General features: G+C 44.2%; 3 protein-coding genes across 5 annotated transcripts in view; all 3 read right to left on the bottom strand.

The window, feature by feature from the left end:
- Window positions 1–19,526, bottom strand: part of pxnb (paxillin b) — a 60,980-nt gene extending 41,454 nt beyond the window's left edge. For 2 of the 3 annotated variants that reach the window (XM_037535959.1, XM_037535958.1), the window contains exon 1: window positions 19,397–19,526. The gene's annotated coding sequence lies outside the window, so the exon portion shown is untranslated. Of the gene's footprint in view, window positions 1–9,049; window positions 9,162–19,396 lie in introns of those variants that run through there. The other variant, XM_017702824.2, reaches the window with a different exon arrangement.
- On the bottom strand, window positions 6,746–9,140 carry ctu1 (cytosolic thiouridylase subunit 1 homolog (S. pombe)). The gene is made up of 3 exons (XM_037535960.1): window positions 9,050–9,140; window positions 8,368–8,961; window positions 6,746–7,449 (listed from the first exon to the last, which is right to left on the bottom strand). The coding sequence occupies exons 2-3, from the start codon at window positions 8,861–8,863 to the stop codon at window positions 6,914–6,916; spliced, it is 1,032 nt and encodes a 343-aa protein (XP_037391857.1). The 5' UTR covers window positions 8,864–8,961; window positions 9,050–9,140; the 3' UTR covers window positions 6,746–6,913.
- LOC108430368 (4-galactosyl-N-acetylglucosaminide 3-alpha-L-fucosyltransferase 9-like) lies at window positions 11,017–19,535 on the bottom strand. Its single transcript, XM_017702827.2, has 2 exons — window positions 19,397–19,535; window positions 11,017–14,669 (listed from the first exon to the last, which is right to left on the bottom strand). Exon 2 carries the CDS (start codon window positions 14,662–14,664, stop codon window positions 13,558–13,560), a length of 1,107 nt encoding a protein of 368 aa, XP_017558316.1. The 5' UTR covers window positions 14,665–14,669; window positions 19,397–19,535; the 3' UTR covers window positions 11,017–13,557.
- Window positions 19,536–20,072: the final 537 nt, after the last annotated feature.

Below are 20,072 nucleotides of genomic sequence, written 5' to 3'. Positions count from 1 at the left end.
TGAAACTACCTCTCTCATAAGCGCTCTCTTCTACCACCTCTCTCATAAGCGCTCTCTGCTACCACCTCTTTCATAAGCGCTCTCTGCTACCGCCTCTCTCATAAGCGCTCTCTGCTACCGCCTCTCTCATAAGCGCTCTCTGCTACTACCTGTCTCATAAGCTCTCTCTGAAACTACCTCTTTCATAAGCGCTCTCTGCTACTGCCTCTCTCATAAGCACTCTCTGCTACCGCCTCTCTCATAAGCGCTCTCTGCTACCACCTCTCTCATAAGCGCTCTCTGCTACTACCTCTCTCATAAGCGCTCTCTACTACTACCTCTCTCATAAGCTTATGAGAGAGGTAGTAGGAGAGAGCGCTTATGTGAGAGGTGGTAGCAGAGAGCGCTTATGAGAGAGGTAGTAGGAGAGAGCGCTTATGAGAGAGGTAGTAGCAGAGAGCGCTTATGAGAGAGGTCGTAGTAGAGAGCGCTTACAAAGAGAGGTGGTAGTAGAGAGAGCTTATGAGAGAGGTGGTAGCAGAGAGCGCTTACAAAGAGAGGTGGTAGTAGAGAGCGCTTATGAGAGAGGTGGTAGCAGAGAGCGCTTACGAGAGAGGTAGTAGTAGAGAGCGGTTATGAGAGAGGTGGTAGCAGAGAGCGCTTACGGGAGAGGTAGTAGTAGAGAGCGGTTATGAGAGAGGTAGTAGTAGAGAGCGGTTATGAGAGAGGTGGTAGCAGAGAGCGCTCATGAGAGAGGTAGTAGGAGAGAGCTCTCATGAGAGAGGTAGTAGTAGAGAGCGCTCATGAGAGAGGTGGTAGCAGAGAGCGCTTATGAGAGAGGTAGTAGCAGAGAGCGCTTATGAGAGAGGTAGTAGCAGAGAGCGCTTATGAGAGAGGTAGTAGCAGAGAGCGCTTACGAGAGAGGTAGTAGTAGAGAGCGGTTATGAGAGAGGTGGTAGCAGAGAGCGCTTACGAGAGAGGTAGTAGTAGAGAGCGCTTATGAGAGAGGTAGTAGCAGAGAGCGCTTATGAGAGAGGTGGTAGTAGAGAGCGCTTATGAGAGAGGTAGTAGCAGAGAGCGCTTATGAGAGAGGTCGTAGTAGAGAGCGCTTACAAAGAGAGGTGGTAGTAGAGAGCGCTTATGAGAGAGGTGGTAGCAGAGAGCGCTTACAAAGAGAGGTGGTAGTAGAGAGCGCTTACGAGAGAGGTAGTAGTAGAGAGCGGTTATGAGAGAGGTGGTAGCAGAGAGCGCTTATGAGAGAGGTGGTAGCAGAGAGCGCTTACGAGAGAGGTAGTAGTAGAGAGCGGTTATGAGAGAGGTGGTAGCAGAGAGCGCTCATGAGAGAGGTAGTAGGAGAGAGCTCTCATGAGAGAGGTAGTAGTAGAGAGCGCTCATGAGAGAGGTGGTAGCAGAGAGCGCTTATGAGAGAGGTAGTAGCAGAGAGCGCTTATGAGAGAGGTAGTAGCAGAGAGCGCTTATGAGAGAGGTAGTAGCAGAGAGCGCTTACGAGAGAGGTAGTAGTAGAGAGCGGTTATGAGAGAGGTGGTAGCAGAGAGCGCTTACGAGAGAGGTAGTAGTAGAGAGCGGTTATGAGAGAGGTAGTAGTAGAGAGCGGTTATGAGAGAGGTGGTAGCAGAGAGCGCTCATGAGAGAGGTAGTAGGAGAGAGCTCTCATGAGAGAGGTAGTAGTAGAGAGCGCTCATGAGAGAGGTGGTAGCAGAGAGCGCTTATGAGAGAGGTAGTAGCAGAGAGCGCTTATGAGAGAGGTAGTAGCAGAGAGCGCTTATGAGAGAGGTAGTAGCAGAGAGCGCTTATGAGAGAGGTGGTAGTAGAGAGCGCTTATGAGAGAGGTAGTAGCAGAGAGCGCTTATGAGAGAGGTCGTAGTAGAGAGCGCTTACAAAGAGAGGTGGTAGTAGAGAGCGCTTATGAGAGAGGTGGTAGCAGAGAGCGCTTACAAAGAGAGGTGGTAGTAGAGAGCGCTTACGAGAGAGGTAGTAGTAGAGAGCGGTTATGAGAGAGGTGGTAGCAGAGAGCGCTTATGAGAGAGGTGGTAGCAGAGAGCGCTTACGAGAGAGGTAGTAGTAGAGAGCGGTTATGAGAGAGGTGGTAGCAGAGAGCGCTTACGAGAGAGGTAGTAGCAGAGAGCGCTTATGAGAGAGGTGGTAGCAGAGAGCGCTTATGAGAGAGGTGGTAGCAGAGAGCGCTTATGAAAGAGGTAGTAGTACAGAGTACTTATGAGAGAGGTAGTAGTAGAGAGAGCTTATGAGAGAGGTAGTAGCAGAGAGCGCTTATGAGAGAGGTGGTAGTAGAGAGCGCTTATGAGAGAGGTAGTAGCAGAGAGCGCTTATGAGAGAGGTGGTAGTAGAGAGCGCTTATGAGAGAGGTAGTAGCAGAGAGCGCTTATGAGAGAGGTAGTAGCAGACAGCGCTTATGAGAGAGGTCATAGCAGAGAGCACTTACGAGAGAGGCAGTAGCAGAGAGCACTTACAAAGAGAGGTGGTAGTAGAGAGCGCTTACGAGAGAGGTAGTAGTAGAGAGCGGTTATGAGAGAGGTGGTAGCAGAGAGCGCTTATGAGAGAGGTGGTAGCAGAGAGCGCTTACGAGAGAGGTAGTAGTAGAGAGCGGTTATGAGAGAGGTGGTAGCAGAGAGCGCTTATGAGAGAGGTGGTAGCAGAGAGCGCTTACGAGAGAGGTAGTAGTAGAGAGCGGTTATGAGAGAGGTGGTAGCAGAGAGCGCTTATGAGAGAGGTGGTAGCAGAGAGCGCTTACGAGAGAGGTAGTAGTAGAGAGCGGTTATGAGAGAGGTGGTAGCAGAGAGCGCTTACGAGAGAGGTAGTAGTAGAGAGCGGTTATGAGAGAGGTAGTAGTAGAGAGCGGTTATGAGAGAGGTGGTAGCAGAGAGCGCTCATGAGAGAGGTAGTAGGAGAGAGCTCTCATGAGAGAGGTAGTAGTAGAGAGCGCTCATGAGAGAGGTGGTAGCAGAGAGCGCTTATGAGAGAGGTAGTAGCAGAGAGCGCTTATGAGAGCGCTCTCTGTTACTACTACCTCTCTCATAAGCGCTCTCTACTACTTACTCTCTCATAAGCGCTCTCTACTACTACCTCTCTCATAAGTACTCTGTACTACTACCACTCTCATAAGCGCTCTCTGCTACTACCTCTTGCATAAGCGCTCTCTGCTACTACCCCTCTCGTAAGCGCTCTCTACTACTACCTGTCTCATAACCGCTCTCTGCTACCACCTCTCATAAGCCCTCTCTGCTACTGCCTCTCTTGTAAGTACTCTGTACTACTACCTCTTTCATAAGCGCTCTCTGCTACCACCTCTCTCATAAGCGTTCTCTACTACTACCTCTCTCATAAGTACTCTGTACTACTACCTCTTTCATAAGCGCTCTCTGCTACCACCTCTCTCATAAGTACTCTGTACTACTACCTCTCTCATAAGCGCTCTCTGCTACTACCTCTCTCATAAGTACTCTGTACTACTACCTCTTGCATAAGCACTCTCTGCTACCACCTCTCTCATAAGCGCTCTCTGTTACCACCTCTCTCATAAGTGCTCTCTACTACTACCTCTCTCATAAGTACTCTGTACTACTACCTCTTTCATAAGCGCTCTCTGCTTTCATAAGCGCTCTCCGCTACTACCTCTCTCGTAAGCGCTCTCTACTACTACCTGTCTCATAACCGCTCTCTGTTACCACCTCTCTCATAAGCGCTCTCTGCTACTGCCTCTCTCATAAGTGCTCTCTGCTATGACCTCTCTAGTAAGTGCTCTCTGCTACTACCTCTGTCATAAGTACTCTGTACTACTACCTCTTGCATAAGCGCTCTCTGCTACTACCTCTCTCATAAGTACTCTGTACTACTACCTCTTGCATAAGCGCTCTCTGCTACTACCTCTCTCGTAAGCGCTCTCTACTACTACCTGTCTCATAACCGCTCTCTGCTACCACCTCTCTCATAAGCGCTCTCTGCTACTGCCTCTCTCGTAAGTGCTCTCTGCTATGACCTCTCTAGTAAGTGCTCTCTGCTACTACCTCTCATAAGCACTCTCTGCTACCACCTCTCTCATAAGCGCGCTCTACTACTACCTCTCTCATAAGTACTCTGTACTACTACCTCTTTCATAAGCGCTCTCTGCTATGACCTCTCTAGTAAGTGCTCTCTGCTACCACCTCTCTCATAAGTACTCTGTACTACTACCTCTTTCATAAGTGCTCTCTGCTACTACCTCTCTCATAAGCGCTCTCTACTACTACCTCTCTCATAAGCGCTCTCTACTACTACCTCTCTCATAAGCGCTCTCTACTACTACCTCTCTCATAAGCGCTCTCTGCTACTACCTCTCTCATAAGCGCTCTCTACTACTACCTCTCTCATAAGCGCTCTCTACTACTACCTCTCTCATAAGCGCTCTCTACTACTACTGCTGCTACTACTACTCCATTAAAATCATTTTAACGTTGAGCTTTTTTCCTTCCCATTTAAAGGCATTATAAGGAAAAAGCTTAACAGAAAAAGTATTACTTTTTAGGATCCATCTTTCCAGCAGCAGAGAGTTCTCAGCAATAAATGAGAGAGGTTTGGTGGTCATAGGTCATTGTTGGTTCATTACGCCACGTTAAGCCTGTTTTTCACCTTAAGCGTTTTAGAATGTTCCAGACTTGGACGTTTACAAAGTTGGGAAATGTGACCATATCATGCTTTAATTCTTGAAACAGCGAATATTGTAAAACAGCTAGATTAGTTACTGCTGCTGACTGGTGATCAGGAAGAAATAAAGTCTTAACACATACTGTAAGCTGCTACACTCTAAAAATAGATATGTTAAAAAACAATACATTCTGTCTCTAACTAGACACATCCGTCTGTTCAGCTGGAGACAAGTTTGTGTTACTTTTCACACAGAAAGTGTTGGAATGCTCCTGTGTCCAGTTACACATAACTCATTCTGTCTTACCTTTAACAAGGAATGTGTTAAAACAGGTAACACAATTACACTGTTATGTAACACATCACTGTGTTGAGTGTAGAGACAAACTCATTTATCTGACACAATATACTGCTTACTGCTTATTAAATATATCATAAAGGCGAACTGGCCGTTCAGAAAAAATCTGGATAATTAAATAGTAAAGATGTAAACAAAGTCATTCAGTGTTTTGATGCGAGATGCTCCACTTGAAACTCAGCAAGCTGGAATTTACAGTGGTGGTGATAGGAACCAGACGTCTGAAGTGTTTAATGCCCCTGAAAGTTCCATTATTTCAAAGTAGTTTTTGAGATGAGGTTTTTGCCTAGAACGTGTTTTAAAATTAATGGCAGAAAGGTGCATGCAAGGCAAAATAGTATTTAAACGAAACCTTTTCAGATTCTCCATCATTTTACCATCGTCAACAGTCCATATAAAACGTAGATTGACTGTTCATTTTGGATAGGAAATAAAATGGCTATATCTGCTTCACAGGCATCACAACCCCTGGTTCCCATCACCACCACTGTAAAGACGTCTGAGTCAGTAAGTCTCTTTAAAATGAACCACATCAAACTACTCGGAATGGGTTTGTTTCTCATCTCAACCACCAAACATAGCAGAACTACAGAAGAATCGGACGAATTTCTCTTCAATAACTTGAAGAACTGAACAGAGGGAAAAACCTCATCTTGATCAAATATTTTTATCCTTCAGAATACAAAACTACAGAAACGAAATCATCAGCAACTGAATTCAAACTGTAGTTTGAAACACAAGTCTGTTTTACATTTCTAAACTAGGATTGGGCAATACGGCAAAAATACATCATGATACACATCAATATATACACTCACTGGCCACTTTATTAGGTACACCTGTTCAGTTGCTTTTTAACACAAATAGCTAATCAGCCAATCACATGGCCGCAACTCACTGCATTTAGGCATGTAGAGGTGGTCAAGACAACTTGCTGAAGTGCAGACTGAGCATCAGAACGGGGAAGAAAGGGGATTTAAGTGGCTTTGAACGTGGCGTGGTTGTTGGTGCCAGACGGGTTGGTCTGAGTATTTCAGAAACTGCTGATCTACTGGGATTTTCACACACAACCATCTCTAGGGTTTACAGAGAACGGTCCAAAAAAGAGGAAATATCCAGTGAGCGGTCAGCTGTGTGGACGAAAATGCCTTGTTGATGTGAGAGGTCAGAGGAGAATGGGCAGACTGGTTCCAGATGACAGAAAGGCAACAGGAACTCAAATAACCAACCAACATCTTTGAGGAACGTTTCCAACACCTTGATGAAAGTGTGCCATGAAGAATTAAGGCAGTTCTGAAGGCAAAAGGGGGTCCAACCTAATAAAGTGGCTCATGAGTGTAGTTTCTAGTTTTACATATTAGTACAACTCAAAAACAAACTGCAAATCACTTGTATGCACTACTGCATGCACTAAACTGAGTTGGATGAATTATGCTTTTGGTAATGAAACATGCAGTTGGTCGGTGCTCATTAAGAACTGGCGATATCTCTACTACTCTAAACCAGAAAGTATAGCTGCATGGCTTGAGTGAGCTGTGATATTTCTGTATAGCCAGCTTCTCTTGCTTACATATTATCTGCAGCTATTTATTACACGTATTCTAAAGGACATCCAACCAAGGTGCACAGTGTTTATGGCTATTGCATCTGTAATATCTACGTGGCTGCGGACAGGGTGGACATGAACATCTCGCACCCAGATGGTTTGTAAAACGTGTCTCTTGCATAAACACAGAAGCAAAGACAAAATAGTTGAGGAAGCTTTCTTTATTGTACGAGTTCTAGGATATGCTTTTATCACAAAAGTTGCAAGAAAGCAAAAGCCAAAAAGTCTCCCTACAAAAAAAAACTTAATAAATAAAAGTGTGACCCCATCCCCTACCCATTCCAGAAAGGTCATTCAAGTCTAACGTCCCATTAAAAGTCTACTGCCTTTAGCTTCTTCTCCTCCTCTTGGGTTAGAGGCTGCTGGGCCAGGATCTTGCCGTGGAGCCGGTGGTGCTTGCCTATTCCAAGCTTGGGCAGACCTCTGTTCAGACCCTCCAGGAGCACACAGGACTTGCACAGGGCCTGGCTGGAGATGTACCCACATCGTGTGCACGTCCCCTGGACTGGCATCTTCACGCCTTCCTTCACGGAGAGGTTCTCCCCAGAGTGGATGACGTCCATAATAGCGCTAGGCCTGACCGCTTCTAGGTCTTTTAGGAAAGCGCGTGCGTGACCGCGGTAGGCGTTGGGTGAATAGATGCACTCGGTGGAGAAGTAGTCAAGTTTTTTGAAGTACGCATAGAGGACGATCTCTTTCTCATAGGCATACTTCAGAGGTTTACAGCGCGGTATCGCTCCTTCACCATCACTGGCTGTACTGATGGCTGTGCAGCGGCGCAGACGGGCAATGTCGCCGCGGAGGACGTTCATCAGCACCGTCTCTGCCACATCATCTGCGTTGTGACCTAGAAATAAAAGGATAGATGATATGAACACAAAGCAGAAGCGGATATAACACTGTATGACCTTAATGACCATAGAACAGGGTTCCTCAATTCTGGTCCTGAAGGGCTGGTGCTTAAACACTTCTAACTAAACCTGACAAAAACAACTATGCTCATTTTTCCAAATTTCTGTATTTTTAAAGATGTTAAAGTAATGTACACTCACTGGCCACTTTATTAGGTACACCTGTTCAGTTGCTTGTTAACACAAATAGCTAATCAGCCAATCACATGGCCGCAACTCAACGCATTTAGGCATGTAGAGGTGGCCAAGACAACTTGCTGAAGTGCAGACCGAGCATCAGAATGGGGAAGAAAGGGGATTTAAGTGGCTTTGAACGTGGCGTGGTTGTTGGTGCCAGACGGGCTGGTCTGAGTATTTCAGAAACTGCTGATCTACTGGGATTTTCACACACAACCATCTCTAGGGTTTACAGAGAACGGTCCAAAAAAGAGGAAATATCCAGTGAGCGGTCAGTTGTGTGGATGAAAATGCCTTGTTGATGTGAGAGGTCAGAGGAGAATGGGCAGACTGGTTCCAGATGATAGAAAGGCAGCAGGAACTCAAATAACCAACCAAAATCTCTGAGGAACGTTTCCAACACCTTGTTGAAAGTAGGCCACGAAGAATTAAGGCAGTTCTGAAGGCAAAAGGGGGTCCAGCCTTTTACTAGAAAGGTGTACCTAATAAAGTGGCCGGTGAGTGTAGCCTTGTGGTGGCTGGATCCAGACATCTGAGGAGTCCAACACCTTTAAAAGCTTTTCCACAGAATGCTAATAAATAACATGGGTATGAAAACAGCGCCTGATTCACGAGACATTGTTTTATGAAAGCCTGGCGAGTCTTTAAAGCTCTAGAAAGTGGGACTGCAGAGGTACCTGTACATATCTTGTCCACATTCAGCATCACGGCACCTCTGTCCAGCGCCTGCCTCCGGAACACACCGCAAAAAGTGCAGTTATTCTTTAACCCCACTTGCTTTACGATGGCGTCCATAGTCCAGCCATACAGCTCTTGGTAAGACACGATCTTAAGAGGCAGGTCGTACTGCTGCTGGTTCCTCCTCACCGTCTCCAGCGAGTCGTCGCGGTAGCCTGTGATGCCCTCGTCCACGGAGAGGAGCAGCAGCTTCAGGCCGTAGTCGTGGCGCTCATTGAGCACCTTCATCACATGGGCCAGCACGGTGGAGTCCTTCCCACCTGACGCCCCGATGCCGACCGTCTCCCCGCGACTGAACAGGCGCCCAGACACGACAGTGTGATGAACCTCCTCCTCAAACGCCCAGAAGAAGCAGGCTTTGCACAAGGAGTGACCGGTCTTGGGCCGTTTGAGCACGGCGCGGCTCAGCGCACAGCTGCTGCACTGGACGGGCATGACGAGTAAAAGCCGGACTGGATTACCACGACGAACAGGACCGGACTCAGCAGTCGAAGGAACCGGGTTCGCGCGACTGAGAAACAGCCACTTGAAACCTTTTACCAACCAACGCAGAAACGCGTGACACACCAAGTGAAGGCAAAAGCGTCTTCTAGTGACTGAGTGAGAGCGAAGCAAGCTTACCTACGAAGCCGAACACGACAAACACTCGACACAAGGCGGTCGAGAGCAGTTTGGTCTTAGGTTAACGTCTTAAAACACGCAACCTGTGATCTATCAAGCACATCGTTGATTCCTCCATGTCTGGACTAATAATGAACTAAACACTTCTAGTTTACTCCAATATCATCACACAGCCCGCATGCAGATTAACCTCCTGTAGGCACTTCGTCTCCAACCGGACAGACTCCGAGTCTCGGAGCAGGGATGCCTGCCCCCTGTAGCCCCGGAGTGAGGCCTGCAAGCTGGCTGGCTCAGCCCGCACACTAGTTTACATTTACATTCACAGCGTTTAGCAGACGCTCTTATCCAGAGCGACTTACAAGAAGCGCTTTGTCTGTCTAGAGAAAGTATCTTTGCTAGTTACCAGTAGGTTAGAGAGAAAGACGGTCCTGAACTCAGATACTGCTGGAAACTAAAGTCACTGTAGACACCCAGAGAAAAGAAACAGAGCTGAACACAGAACTCTGAACAGTACAATACAACACAATAAACTACAAAACACAGTGCAATACAATAAAATATGATATAAGTGCAGCAAGTTTCAGGTTTATTTGTCATTTGCACAACATCTCAGGACATTTATGCATTGAAATGCTTGTGGTGAGGCTCAGATGATCACTCTACAGACAGTAACTAAGTACACACACACACACACACACACACACCCTATCTCTAAGGGAGAGCCCGGCGACCCTGCGGAGAAACCTCATTTCGGTTGCTTGTTTTACAGTAGTGTTGTGATAAAGTTGTGATCTAAAACGTCTTTTAATCAAATTATTTGAATCCAATCAAGGTGGAGGCATACATTAAGAGACCGTTATTAGTCCCACAATGGGGAAATTTCACCTCCACATTCCACTCATCCATGAAGTGAAACACAACATACACTCTAGTGAGCACACACACACTAGGGGGCAGTGAGCACACTTGCCCGGAGCGGTGGGCAGCCCAATCTGCAGTGACCGGGAGCAGTTGGGGGTTAGGTGTCTTGCTCAAGGACACCTCAGTCATGTGCTGTCGGTTCTGGGGATTGAACTGGCGACCTACCGGTCACGAGGCTGGTTCCCTAACCTCCAGCCCACGACTGCCCCAATGAAGGGTCTACCATGGCAAAATAGTCCCCAAAGAAAATGTCATTTTTCAGGCTGACCATTATTGTACTGTCATAAACGTTACATAAGAAATCAGAAGACATGTGTAGGTTCACTGGTGGTTTTGGACAGTAGATAAAATGGGTATAGATGTGTTGTAAGCATCAGAACTCCTGGTTCCTATCACCACCACTGTAAAGAAATCTGAGTCGGTGAACTTCTCAGCAAATGAATCATTGCACATGAAACCACTCTGAATGACTTTGTTTACATCTCAACCACTGCATTACACAGAAATGGTGAAATAAATCAGTGGAATTCCTTTAACTTTGGTTTTAACTGGCCGTTTCTATAGTTTTATGCAGTGACAGGCAGCATAGTTCACTATAACTAGAAAAAAAGATGTTACATTTATCTGCATTGAAAACAGTGTTTTTACTTATCAGGGTTTTTTTAAACAGCGTTTTAAAAGCACCAGACAGGGGCAGTCGTGGGTTGGAGGTTAGGGAACTGGCCCTGTGACTGGAAGGTTGCCAGTTTGATCCCCAGTGCCGACAGTCCATGACTGAGGTGCCCATAAGCAAGATACCTGCTCCCCGGGCGCTGTGGATAGGGCTGCCCACCGCTCCGGGCAAGTGTGCTCACTGCCCCCTAGTGTGTGTGTGCTCACTAGAGTGCATGTGGTGTGCAGAGGTGAAACTTCCCTGGTTGTGGGACTAATAAAGGTCACTTAAAAAAAAAAAAAAAAAAATCCTCGTTACCTTTGTGCGTTAATGTTGATGAAATCCTGCTAGATGAAACATTACACTGATGGTGGTGAAAAATGAGGAGACAGAGTTGAATACGTTGCTCTTTATTTGGGTGAAATAGCGAAGTCGGAAGCTTGTTATTTTGCTTTAATTGACCCAGCAAAAATCACAGTGCAAAGAACAGGACATTTGTCGACATTAAAAAAAAAAACAACATAAAAAGGAGTGAAAACACAAATATCAATAGAACAACAAAGAAAGGTGGCAAGACAATGCAAAAACAGATAAAAACAAAAGAGGAAAAGAGAAAAATGGAGCATAACTGGGTTAGACGGTCACATCAGTGGTTACGTCCTCCTGAAATGGCCCAAGTTTAATTTTGGGATGCAGTGCATCTCAAAGTTTACTCTGCCTGGAATATTCTGTAGTAGCAGAACATCATCTGGGCATCTTTGGCGTACTGGAGACATTCATGTTAGTCAGATACTGAATACTACTTACTACTTTTAAGAGGATTCAGTATACGAGCGCTTGGTAATAAGCTATTTCAAGAACAACCAAGAAATGCTACTCAGTAATGTCTTCCGGGTTTTCAAGTGCTAGAGGGAGCGAGTTCAAAATGAGTGGGTAACCATCGAGCATTTGAGCGAAATCTTTTTTTGAGCACTTTTATAAGGGTTTATAAGGGTTCCTTATGTATCTTAATGACATCAGTGAGCAGAAACCACTTCACTCAGCCAATAAATTGATCAGCTCGCCAACCAATCAGCACTCAATAGTAGTAATACGAACCAATCAGCACTGAGTGGCAGCAATTCCAACTAATCAGCATCATTTATGCCAGCATCCTACTACCTACTTGCTGTATGAAAAGGAAAGATACAGGTAAATTGTTTTTTAGTAAAATACATCCTTTCCAAAATTAAAGGAAGATCCTAGACAAGCAGTTAGAAACTTAAATTTTCACATTCACACCACTCATTGAGGACTCATTTGCAGTGTCCCGTGGCATTTTGCAGTCATGTTTTTGATACAATAGGAGAAATAGGAAGTGGTCAGGGTCCCTGTAAACTGGCTCTAGTACAGCAGAATTGGTGCCATTTAAACAGCTTATGGACCATTCTACAGAATCAGTTTAAACTGCAGTAGTAAAAACAACAACAATAACAAAAACAACAAGTGTTCAGACCATAAAGAATTACGCAGATTATTTTATGATCTTTATACCCAATGCACTGAGACAGTAATAATCTAAATATACACAAAACCATCATTTATAGAGTATTTTCTAATGACTGTCCCAAACCCTAACCTCTGAATTTCAACATGTGCAAATAATAATTTCTTTGCCCCCAGAAAAAATTATGTTTAATTATTAGAACTTAATGTTATTCATGATAACATACACTGGAGTGTTTTACTGCTTTTATACCACCGTTTTTACAAAATGAAGAAATGAATAAATCATAACAGTCCTGAATTATATACTGAATGTGCTTTAGTACCGACACCACCACTGAAAAGTAGTTCCACAACAAATGTGTTGCTGCTATGCAATGGTATCAACTGCCTAGTCTGCAGAGCCCTGTGCGGAGTCAGGGTTAACTGCTGATATTATAAGATTTACCTTTTGTGGTATGAATACTGATATTTGTGATGACAGCATGGCTTTCTTTAGGACACTTCTCAACCAGAGTGTAAGGTCAGGACTGTTGCATGAATATAACATCACATAAACAGAAGCACGACAACAATATTTTGTTGGATAATTACCGGCTGCAGAAAAACCTAAAAACCATACACTCACCGGCCACTTTATTAGGTACACCTGTTTAGTTGCTTGTTAACACAAACAGCTAATCAGCCAATCACACGGCCGTAATAGCTAATAGCTTTTAATAGCTACGAACACCACCCACCACAAAATATGTTTGATTCCGGGAACGTGTACCGTGGTGGGAGGCATCATACATCAATTTCAGCTCTATGTCACTCCAACAACGATCAGTCAACTTTGCTTTCACAAGTTTTTAAAGTCTATACTTGTGATAGCAGGCACTGTTTAGTTGAATCAAAACTGTACTGGGGTGTAATGATCTTTTTAGCAAAGCATTAGCTTAGGTACAGGTAATAGGATGGTACAGCTCCAAACACCTCAGAACACATTTAATATCACCTTTCTGTTCCTCCAACATCAGGCACTCAACTTCATCCTCACATCTGAGTCACCATCTAACCTTGTGTCAGCACAGATCTTGTTAGTCAGAATCAAACCTGTTCTGTTAGAAACTGGTTTGAGATTATTCCATGCCAAACTGTGTCCGTGTGGAAAAGCCACAAAGATCCGTTACCCTCCATGCCCAGTACAGTTCAGCCCTGCAGTGGAAAAGAGGCCTCAGCCAGAAGCTTTTATTATATGTTCAATAAACATATTAGGAAGCTAAATAATGGATAACTTCTCTTTATGCATTTATTTAAGGATATATAGCACATAACATTAATAATGAAAGGTTCACACTTAAAAAAACATTTTAAAAGCAAAAAATGACAAAATCTCTCAAGTTTTAAAATTAAAAAAGTCAAGTCGGGGCTGTAAAAGATTGACATGATGTGTGTTTTTATGGGTTTTTTATTCTGAAAAGTACCATTTATAGATGTCATTTTTAACCTTATACTCACTGTGCTTTCCTATATAATCGCAGGCAGTACAAATGGGCTTTATAAACTCTTGGGTCTGTAATATGAGGTGACGTTTTGCAGCAAAATATTTCCTCCACTGAAAATAGCTGCGATAAAGATTTTCGTCTTTGTCCAGCTGAAGCAGATATTGAGCCAGGTCTTTTGCACTAGGAAAATCATTCACATGAATGAATGAGCTGCTAGGAATGAAGTTCTCGTAGTTTTGTCTCGGGGGCCCCAAAACTACAGGAACCGTTCCAGCTACAAGTGGTCCGTTCAGCTTCTCAGTGATGTAGTCCCTGTGGATGGAGTTCTCAAAAGACAGGTAGAATTTGCAGCTAGCTATGGTGGGGTAGTAGTCCTCGTAGTTCAAGAAAGTTCCAAAGGCCTTTCCAAACACATGCACATCGATGTACTTTTTCAACTCCATATAAAACTTGCTCCTGACTCCTGTACCAGTGGAGGGGTTGTTGTTGCTCACAATCCAACAAACCAACTTGTCCTTTTTGGGCATCACAAACTCTTCCTCTGGGGTTTGTCTGATGGTAAGGTGGTAACGCACAATGATGTCAGCGTCCTGCCTGTAACCCAACGTGAGATTGAAGAGGTTCTCCAGACCTGGGATTCTGTGTGTGTTTGTTGGCGATTCAACATGGAACCAAATCCATCTTTGTTTGGATGGACGAGGAGAAGGAGGAAGGTTGGAAAGGTCCCATTTGATTGCCTTGTGAAAAATGAGTACTGCGTCTGCCGTACTGTACAAAGACCTGTCGTCTGTCAGGAAACAGCCGTCAATGTCCAACAAGGTCTTGCAGTCTCTCAGGTCGAACCGATAGTTCTCAGGCCAAAACCACAATAAAAGCACAGGCTTGGAAGGCGGCTGAAGAGAAGTTTTGTTGTACTGCCCTGAATACTGAGAAGCCTGGGCATAGCGTGGTGGGCAGAAGGTATGGGTGCTCGGAAAATGAGCAAGGTACAGGAGGATGATCACTCCAACAACAAGTGCAAAGATCAAAACGTACCGTAAGGTTCCATTCACAAGATTGGGTTGCATCATATTCTCTGCAAAAGGCAAATGATAAAAACAGTTTACAACTAGGCATTTAGACACAAGCATGCTCTTAAAAGTGAAAGTGTTATCTACATGATGCCATAGAAGAACCACTTTTGGTTCTCTAAGGTACCTTTCAGTGCAGGGTCCTTTAGAACGCCATTTTTGTAAATGAGGCATGTGTGTGAAGCACCCTTTTAAATTAAGAACCTCCACATAATGCAACAACTCTAGGAAGTGCCCTTAACTTGGTATAGACTCTCTTCATTGTGTAAAGGTTCTTTAAATTCTTCACCCTCATAAATCTCTTTTCAAACATAGTTATTTAGTGAGCCAAAAGTGGTTCTTCTATGCCATTGCTCAAAGAACCCTTTGTTACAAGTGTACGCCTATACTTAATACCTAGTGAATATGTTTGTAGTACAATTGGATGACACCTAAAATCTCTAGAAAGAATTAGTATAGAACCTTTTCATAGGTGTAAGTAACCACAAACATCTAAGTAAACTGAACAAGTTATTATAGGAATGATTTACACTCACCGGCCACTTTATTAGGTAGACTTTGAACGTGGCGTGGTTATACTCTTTATGTTGCCGAAGTGGTGCAATAGAAAAACCACTTGTGTTTCCCCAAAAAACATTTCAGTGGATTATGTGTGTAGTCATGTGGTTATTTAGAGGACTATTATTGTAAATGAGATGTGTGAGTGTGAAGTCCCTTTTAAAGTTTAAAGGACACATCTCATGTACAAAAATGTTTCTATCAAGAACCAACTATTAAACTTATAGGGAACCAATCCAGCAGGGCTGGTCACCAGCAAAGCCAGCATATGCTATGTTTTGGATGCTGGTTTGCTAGTCAGCAGCAATGGAAGTTGATATGCTGACAACCTCCAAAGCAGCACATCTTGTGTTTTGATGTTGGTATGCTGGTCAACCAGCATGACCATACTGGGGTGACCAGCTAAAATGGCACTAGAATAGCTCAGACCTCAGTGAAGGGGCTAAGGAAGCTGCCACATCCCCAGATTTCAGGATTGCATTTGCTAATAATAACTAGACGTGTATTTCCTGGAGGAACTGCAAGAGTGCTTGAAAAGAGCTGCAAGCGTGTGTGTGTTTCTTTGTAGGTGAACAACACCTCCTTATGTATGTGTCTGTGTGTGTGAGAGGGAGAGATGTATGTGTTTGGAGGGTGGAGGGGGAGTCACTGAAATTAACTGTCACTCTGTTATTATGCAGCTCTTAGTGGAGAAGCCTTGTTTGAGACAGATTTGCACCCTCTGAACAAACAGTCATAACTCGGGAAATGTTTACTCTATCACTTAACTGGATAGATGGTGTGAGACCCCTTGAGGATTATTTTGGTGTAATGTTGTGTGTATTGAGAGGAAAATGCCTGAGTTATGACGAGTTAAACACGGAGAAAATCTTGAAATAAGCAGATTCTGATTTTTGAGAAATTTACATGGGAGTGAATGGGGCAGTTTTCTGTGCCTAGTGCCAAACAAATGCTCATAACTCTAAAGCTAATCGATAAAATGATGAGATATTTTGAGGTTTCAGAAAGGACACGTTTTTCTACCATTTAAAACTGAAATGGAGTTTCTAGGTGAAAGTTTAAGGATTTTAAAGCAGATTCCCTGCGTGATCAGCTGTGTCTGTGAGACTGGGTGGCCTGCAGTGACGTCATCAATGCCAATTAGAATCTGAAGTTCTGAACATTCCGTAATTCATTCTTATGGGAGGTTTTTCATTTTTAAACTTAATTTTAAACTAAATTTTTTAATGCCGAGACCTTTGAAACACAGTTTGAACGGAGTCTGTACGTTAAGCGGTTCGGGCTGTATTAACCGCGGAAAAGTGTGGAAGAAGAATAAGGAGATGAATGAAAGATAACAATAGAGATAACAATAGAGATAACAATAGAGCGCTTCTTCAAGCTCTCTAATAAAGCATTCATGTTCTGAACTTAATATTGTGAGAATAGTAAAGACCCTTGTGTGCTTGTTTTAGAGTGGAGTTGTATTTTTATATTTTTAAAAAATCTTCAGTAGTCGTGCAGTGAGCGCAATGTTTTAATTACTGGGGGCTAAAAACTTTTTGGGGCGTGCAACTAAAACACACGCAGGTTGTGGGGCAAAGAGAGATCGTTATTGAGATTGTTTAAAGCAATAAGCCACTTGAGGCCATGCGTTACTGCAATTTTACCGCCAAGCAAAGCAGAGTGCCTACATCCACCTTCCCTGTGACAAAAATCACAGTAATGCAGGGCTTTTATAAAACGGCATAAAAGTGGCTTTTATAAAACGGCAGCCAACATAAGATATGTTAAAATACACAATGTTTTAGAAAATGATTTAAGTAATTATTAATAATAATTGTCATATATAAGTATTTTGTCAAGAAATGTAGTTCCTTTAGATGACTGGTGAATGAGGAGAATAATGGTCAGCGGCCAATCACTGAATACTGCAGACACTTCAAGTACTTTTTTTTTTTTTTAAATCATATAACAGTGAAAATATCCTAACATAGCACTGTTGTCACCAAATTACCACTGCAAACTGTCTTCTGCCACTTTAACAGCGTCCCTTTACCCACGTGGGGCTGAATCTCAAATGGGTCTCTGCTCCCTACAAAGCGCACTACATAGGAATTTAAATACTGGCTCTGCATAATATTGCTAAAAAAAGTTATTTGGGATACATCCACAGACTTGACAAACAGTGCACTACTAGAATTTAAAAGTTAGCACACTATTTAGCCTAGTACAGAGCCATTTGAGATTCAGCCCGAGTTTGATGCAACTTCAAAGTTGATCTAAGTCATTCAAGTGACATTCTTTGGACTTTTATATCACTGTGAATTACATTTTAAGTACGTAACATTTCTGTAACATTTATGTTGGAGTTGTTTGGCATGTTTGTATCTTTTAGCTTGTTAGCTAGCCTAATTGAGCTCAGTTCTAATGAAGAAAATAAATGATAAGCCATTTATTGGTGTAAGCCATTCTTGGTTGGTGTAGTGTATTGGGTGACACCTCTGCCTTCTACACTATAGACTGGGGTTCAATCCCCCACCTGGGTAAACACCCTATACTATAACAATAAGAGTCCTTGGGCAGGACTCCTAACACCACCTTCACCTTCCTGTGTAAAATGATCAAACTGTAAGTCACTCTGGATAAGAGCATCTGCCAAATGCCTTAAATGGAAATGGAAATGGCAGCTTTAGAGTCAAAGATTATTCCATTAACAGCACAATGGTTTTTCGTCACATGGCACAGTTCAGTTGTTGTGAGGTGGTCAAAGGTTTTTGTATATAGGCCACTGTAGTCATGTCGCCATTTAGTAGCCACCATGCTCTTATGCCCATATTAGGAACTCTGGGTCTAAACTCGATTTTTCTGTGGCAAGAATGAGTAGGATTTTCAAAGCATCGCCTCAGTCAAACCTTGTGCCACATAAAAATGCTTTGTGTCCTGTGAACATTCTTCTCCCCAACACCACTGGATCCTCTGAACTGCGAGGTCGTTAAAGAGCCTTATTAAGAGATGCGACTGTCTCACCGACTGCTCTCGGTTTGTGTTAAGTGTACACTGACTGTACCGGGTTTCTCCAACGCTAGAGGGCGCTTGCTGTTGCAAAAAAGGAAACATGAATGTAGGTTTTAGTGAAATACATGCTTCTGCTTTCTATAAGCCTCACAGCGAGGAGGGCCAGGGGTTCGATTCCCCGGCCGGGAATCTGTGTGGAGTTTGCACGTTCTCCCTGTGTCTGTGTGGGTTTCCTCCGGGTTCTCCGGTTTCCTCCCACATTCCAAAGACATGCAGTCAGTCCAGTTGGACATGCTCCACTGCCCCTAGGTGTGTATGTTTGTGTGTGTGTGGGTGTTTGATCGTGTCTGTCTGTCTGTCTGCTCTGCGATGGACAGGCGACCTGTCCATGGTGTATCCTGCCTTCTGCCCAATGACTGCTGGGATATGCTCCAGCACCCCCCACGACCCTGAGGGAGAAGCTGCTTAGAAAATGTGTGTGTGCGCATGTGTGTGTTGTATATAAGCAGTAAAACACTCCAGCTTATGTGTTATCATGAATTACATGAAGTTTTAATAATTTAACAATGTTTTTTGGGGGGCCCTAGGTAGGGGTGTGTGTGTGTGTGTGTGTGTGTGAGCCGTTGAGCTCCATTCACTCCCATTTCATCGAGGGCTTTGCTCGCGGGCGCCCTCTGGCGTCCAGCACTTCTGATTTTGACATAACGGGAGCAGGAGGAAGAGTCCAGACTTCTCACTGACCGGTTCTGTTATTGGTCCACGCTACAAATTCTCTGGTTTGGTTTCTCCTGAACGTGCGGCGCTCAGAAGGGTCCGGACTGAAACACCTTGTCCAAATAAAGCCTTTCACAGTGAAAACTGGGAGCTGGAAGCGGTTTATGTCGTCCGAATTGCGGAAGTACACGTGTAACTCCGGCGGATTCGTTTTATTTAACGAATAAATTTATTTATTCAGGATTTTTTTTTTTGAAGCTCCCTGAAAGACACACTTTTTAAACGGGTTCATAGATTTGGGGGCTAAGAAATGCGTTGTGACGTACAACTACAGGCAACTTCAGACGTCTCAGCAACTTCAAAACAGCTGCACTTTCCCAAACCTGAGCAAAGGTCAAAGTCAAATAACTGGGTCAACCGCTATACATTGTAACAACACCAACAAAAAAACCTTTGATCTTACCGGCTGTAGCACAACCTGCGGACGCGCCGGTGATTCCAGCCAACGTTCACAGCAAAGTGCGTCGTCTCAGGGGGGAAGCGGCTCTGCTGTAGCTCTCCTGCGTATATCGGCCACCTTCAACAAGTCCCTGCTGGCCTCTCTCAGCTCAGACATCAGCCCGCACCGTCCACGCTGCTTTCCCGCTAGGCGTGTCAAAGGGCCGCGAAAGTCACAGGAAGGAAGGAAGGAAGGCTACAAAACACCCAACTTGCACTTCCTTCTTGCTTCTACTCAGAAAGATCGACGCTAGCTGAGGAAAAGCGGTGCGGCTCTTAGGCAAACGTACTGGTCATCTGCTGAACTGTAGCCTCGCGATTAGCGCACCATTGGTCAAGCTACGCCCACACGGATGTCTATGAAACGTAAATCGCTGAGGCCGTGAGAGAGAGTCCTGTTTATTTACTCAGAGAGACACATCTGTAACATTAGAGTGCTCGTGCTCAGCGTGTCCAGTGGAGGTCACTGTTGATTCATGATTTACTGACTCAAGCACTCAACCACACAGATAAACGGGGACTTAGGGTGGGTTGATAAAAGTCTGACAGGCCTGAAACTTTATTAGATACACCTGTTCAGTTGCTTGTTAAGGCACATAGCTAATCAGCCAATCACACGGCTGCAACTCAATGCATTTAGG

Source organism: Pygocentrus nattereri, chromosome 28, assembly GCF_015220715.1.
Source record: "Pygocentrus nattereri isolate fPygNat1 chromosome 28, fPygNat1.pri, whole genome shotgun sequence".
Classification (NCBI taxonomy): Eukaryota; Metazoa; Chordata; class Actinopteri; order Characiformes; family Serrasalmidae; genus Pygocentrus; species Pygocentrus nattereri.
Note: the sequence above shows the minus strand (reverse complement) of the source record. Positions and strands in the feature narration are given on the sequence as shown.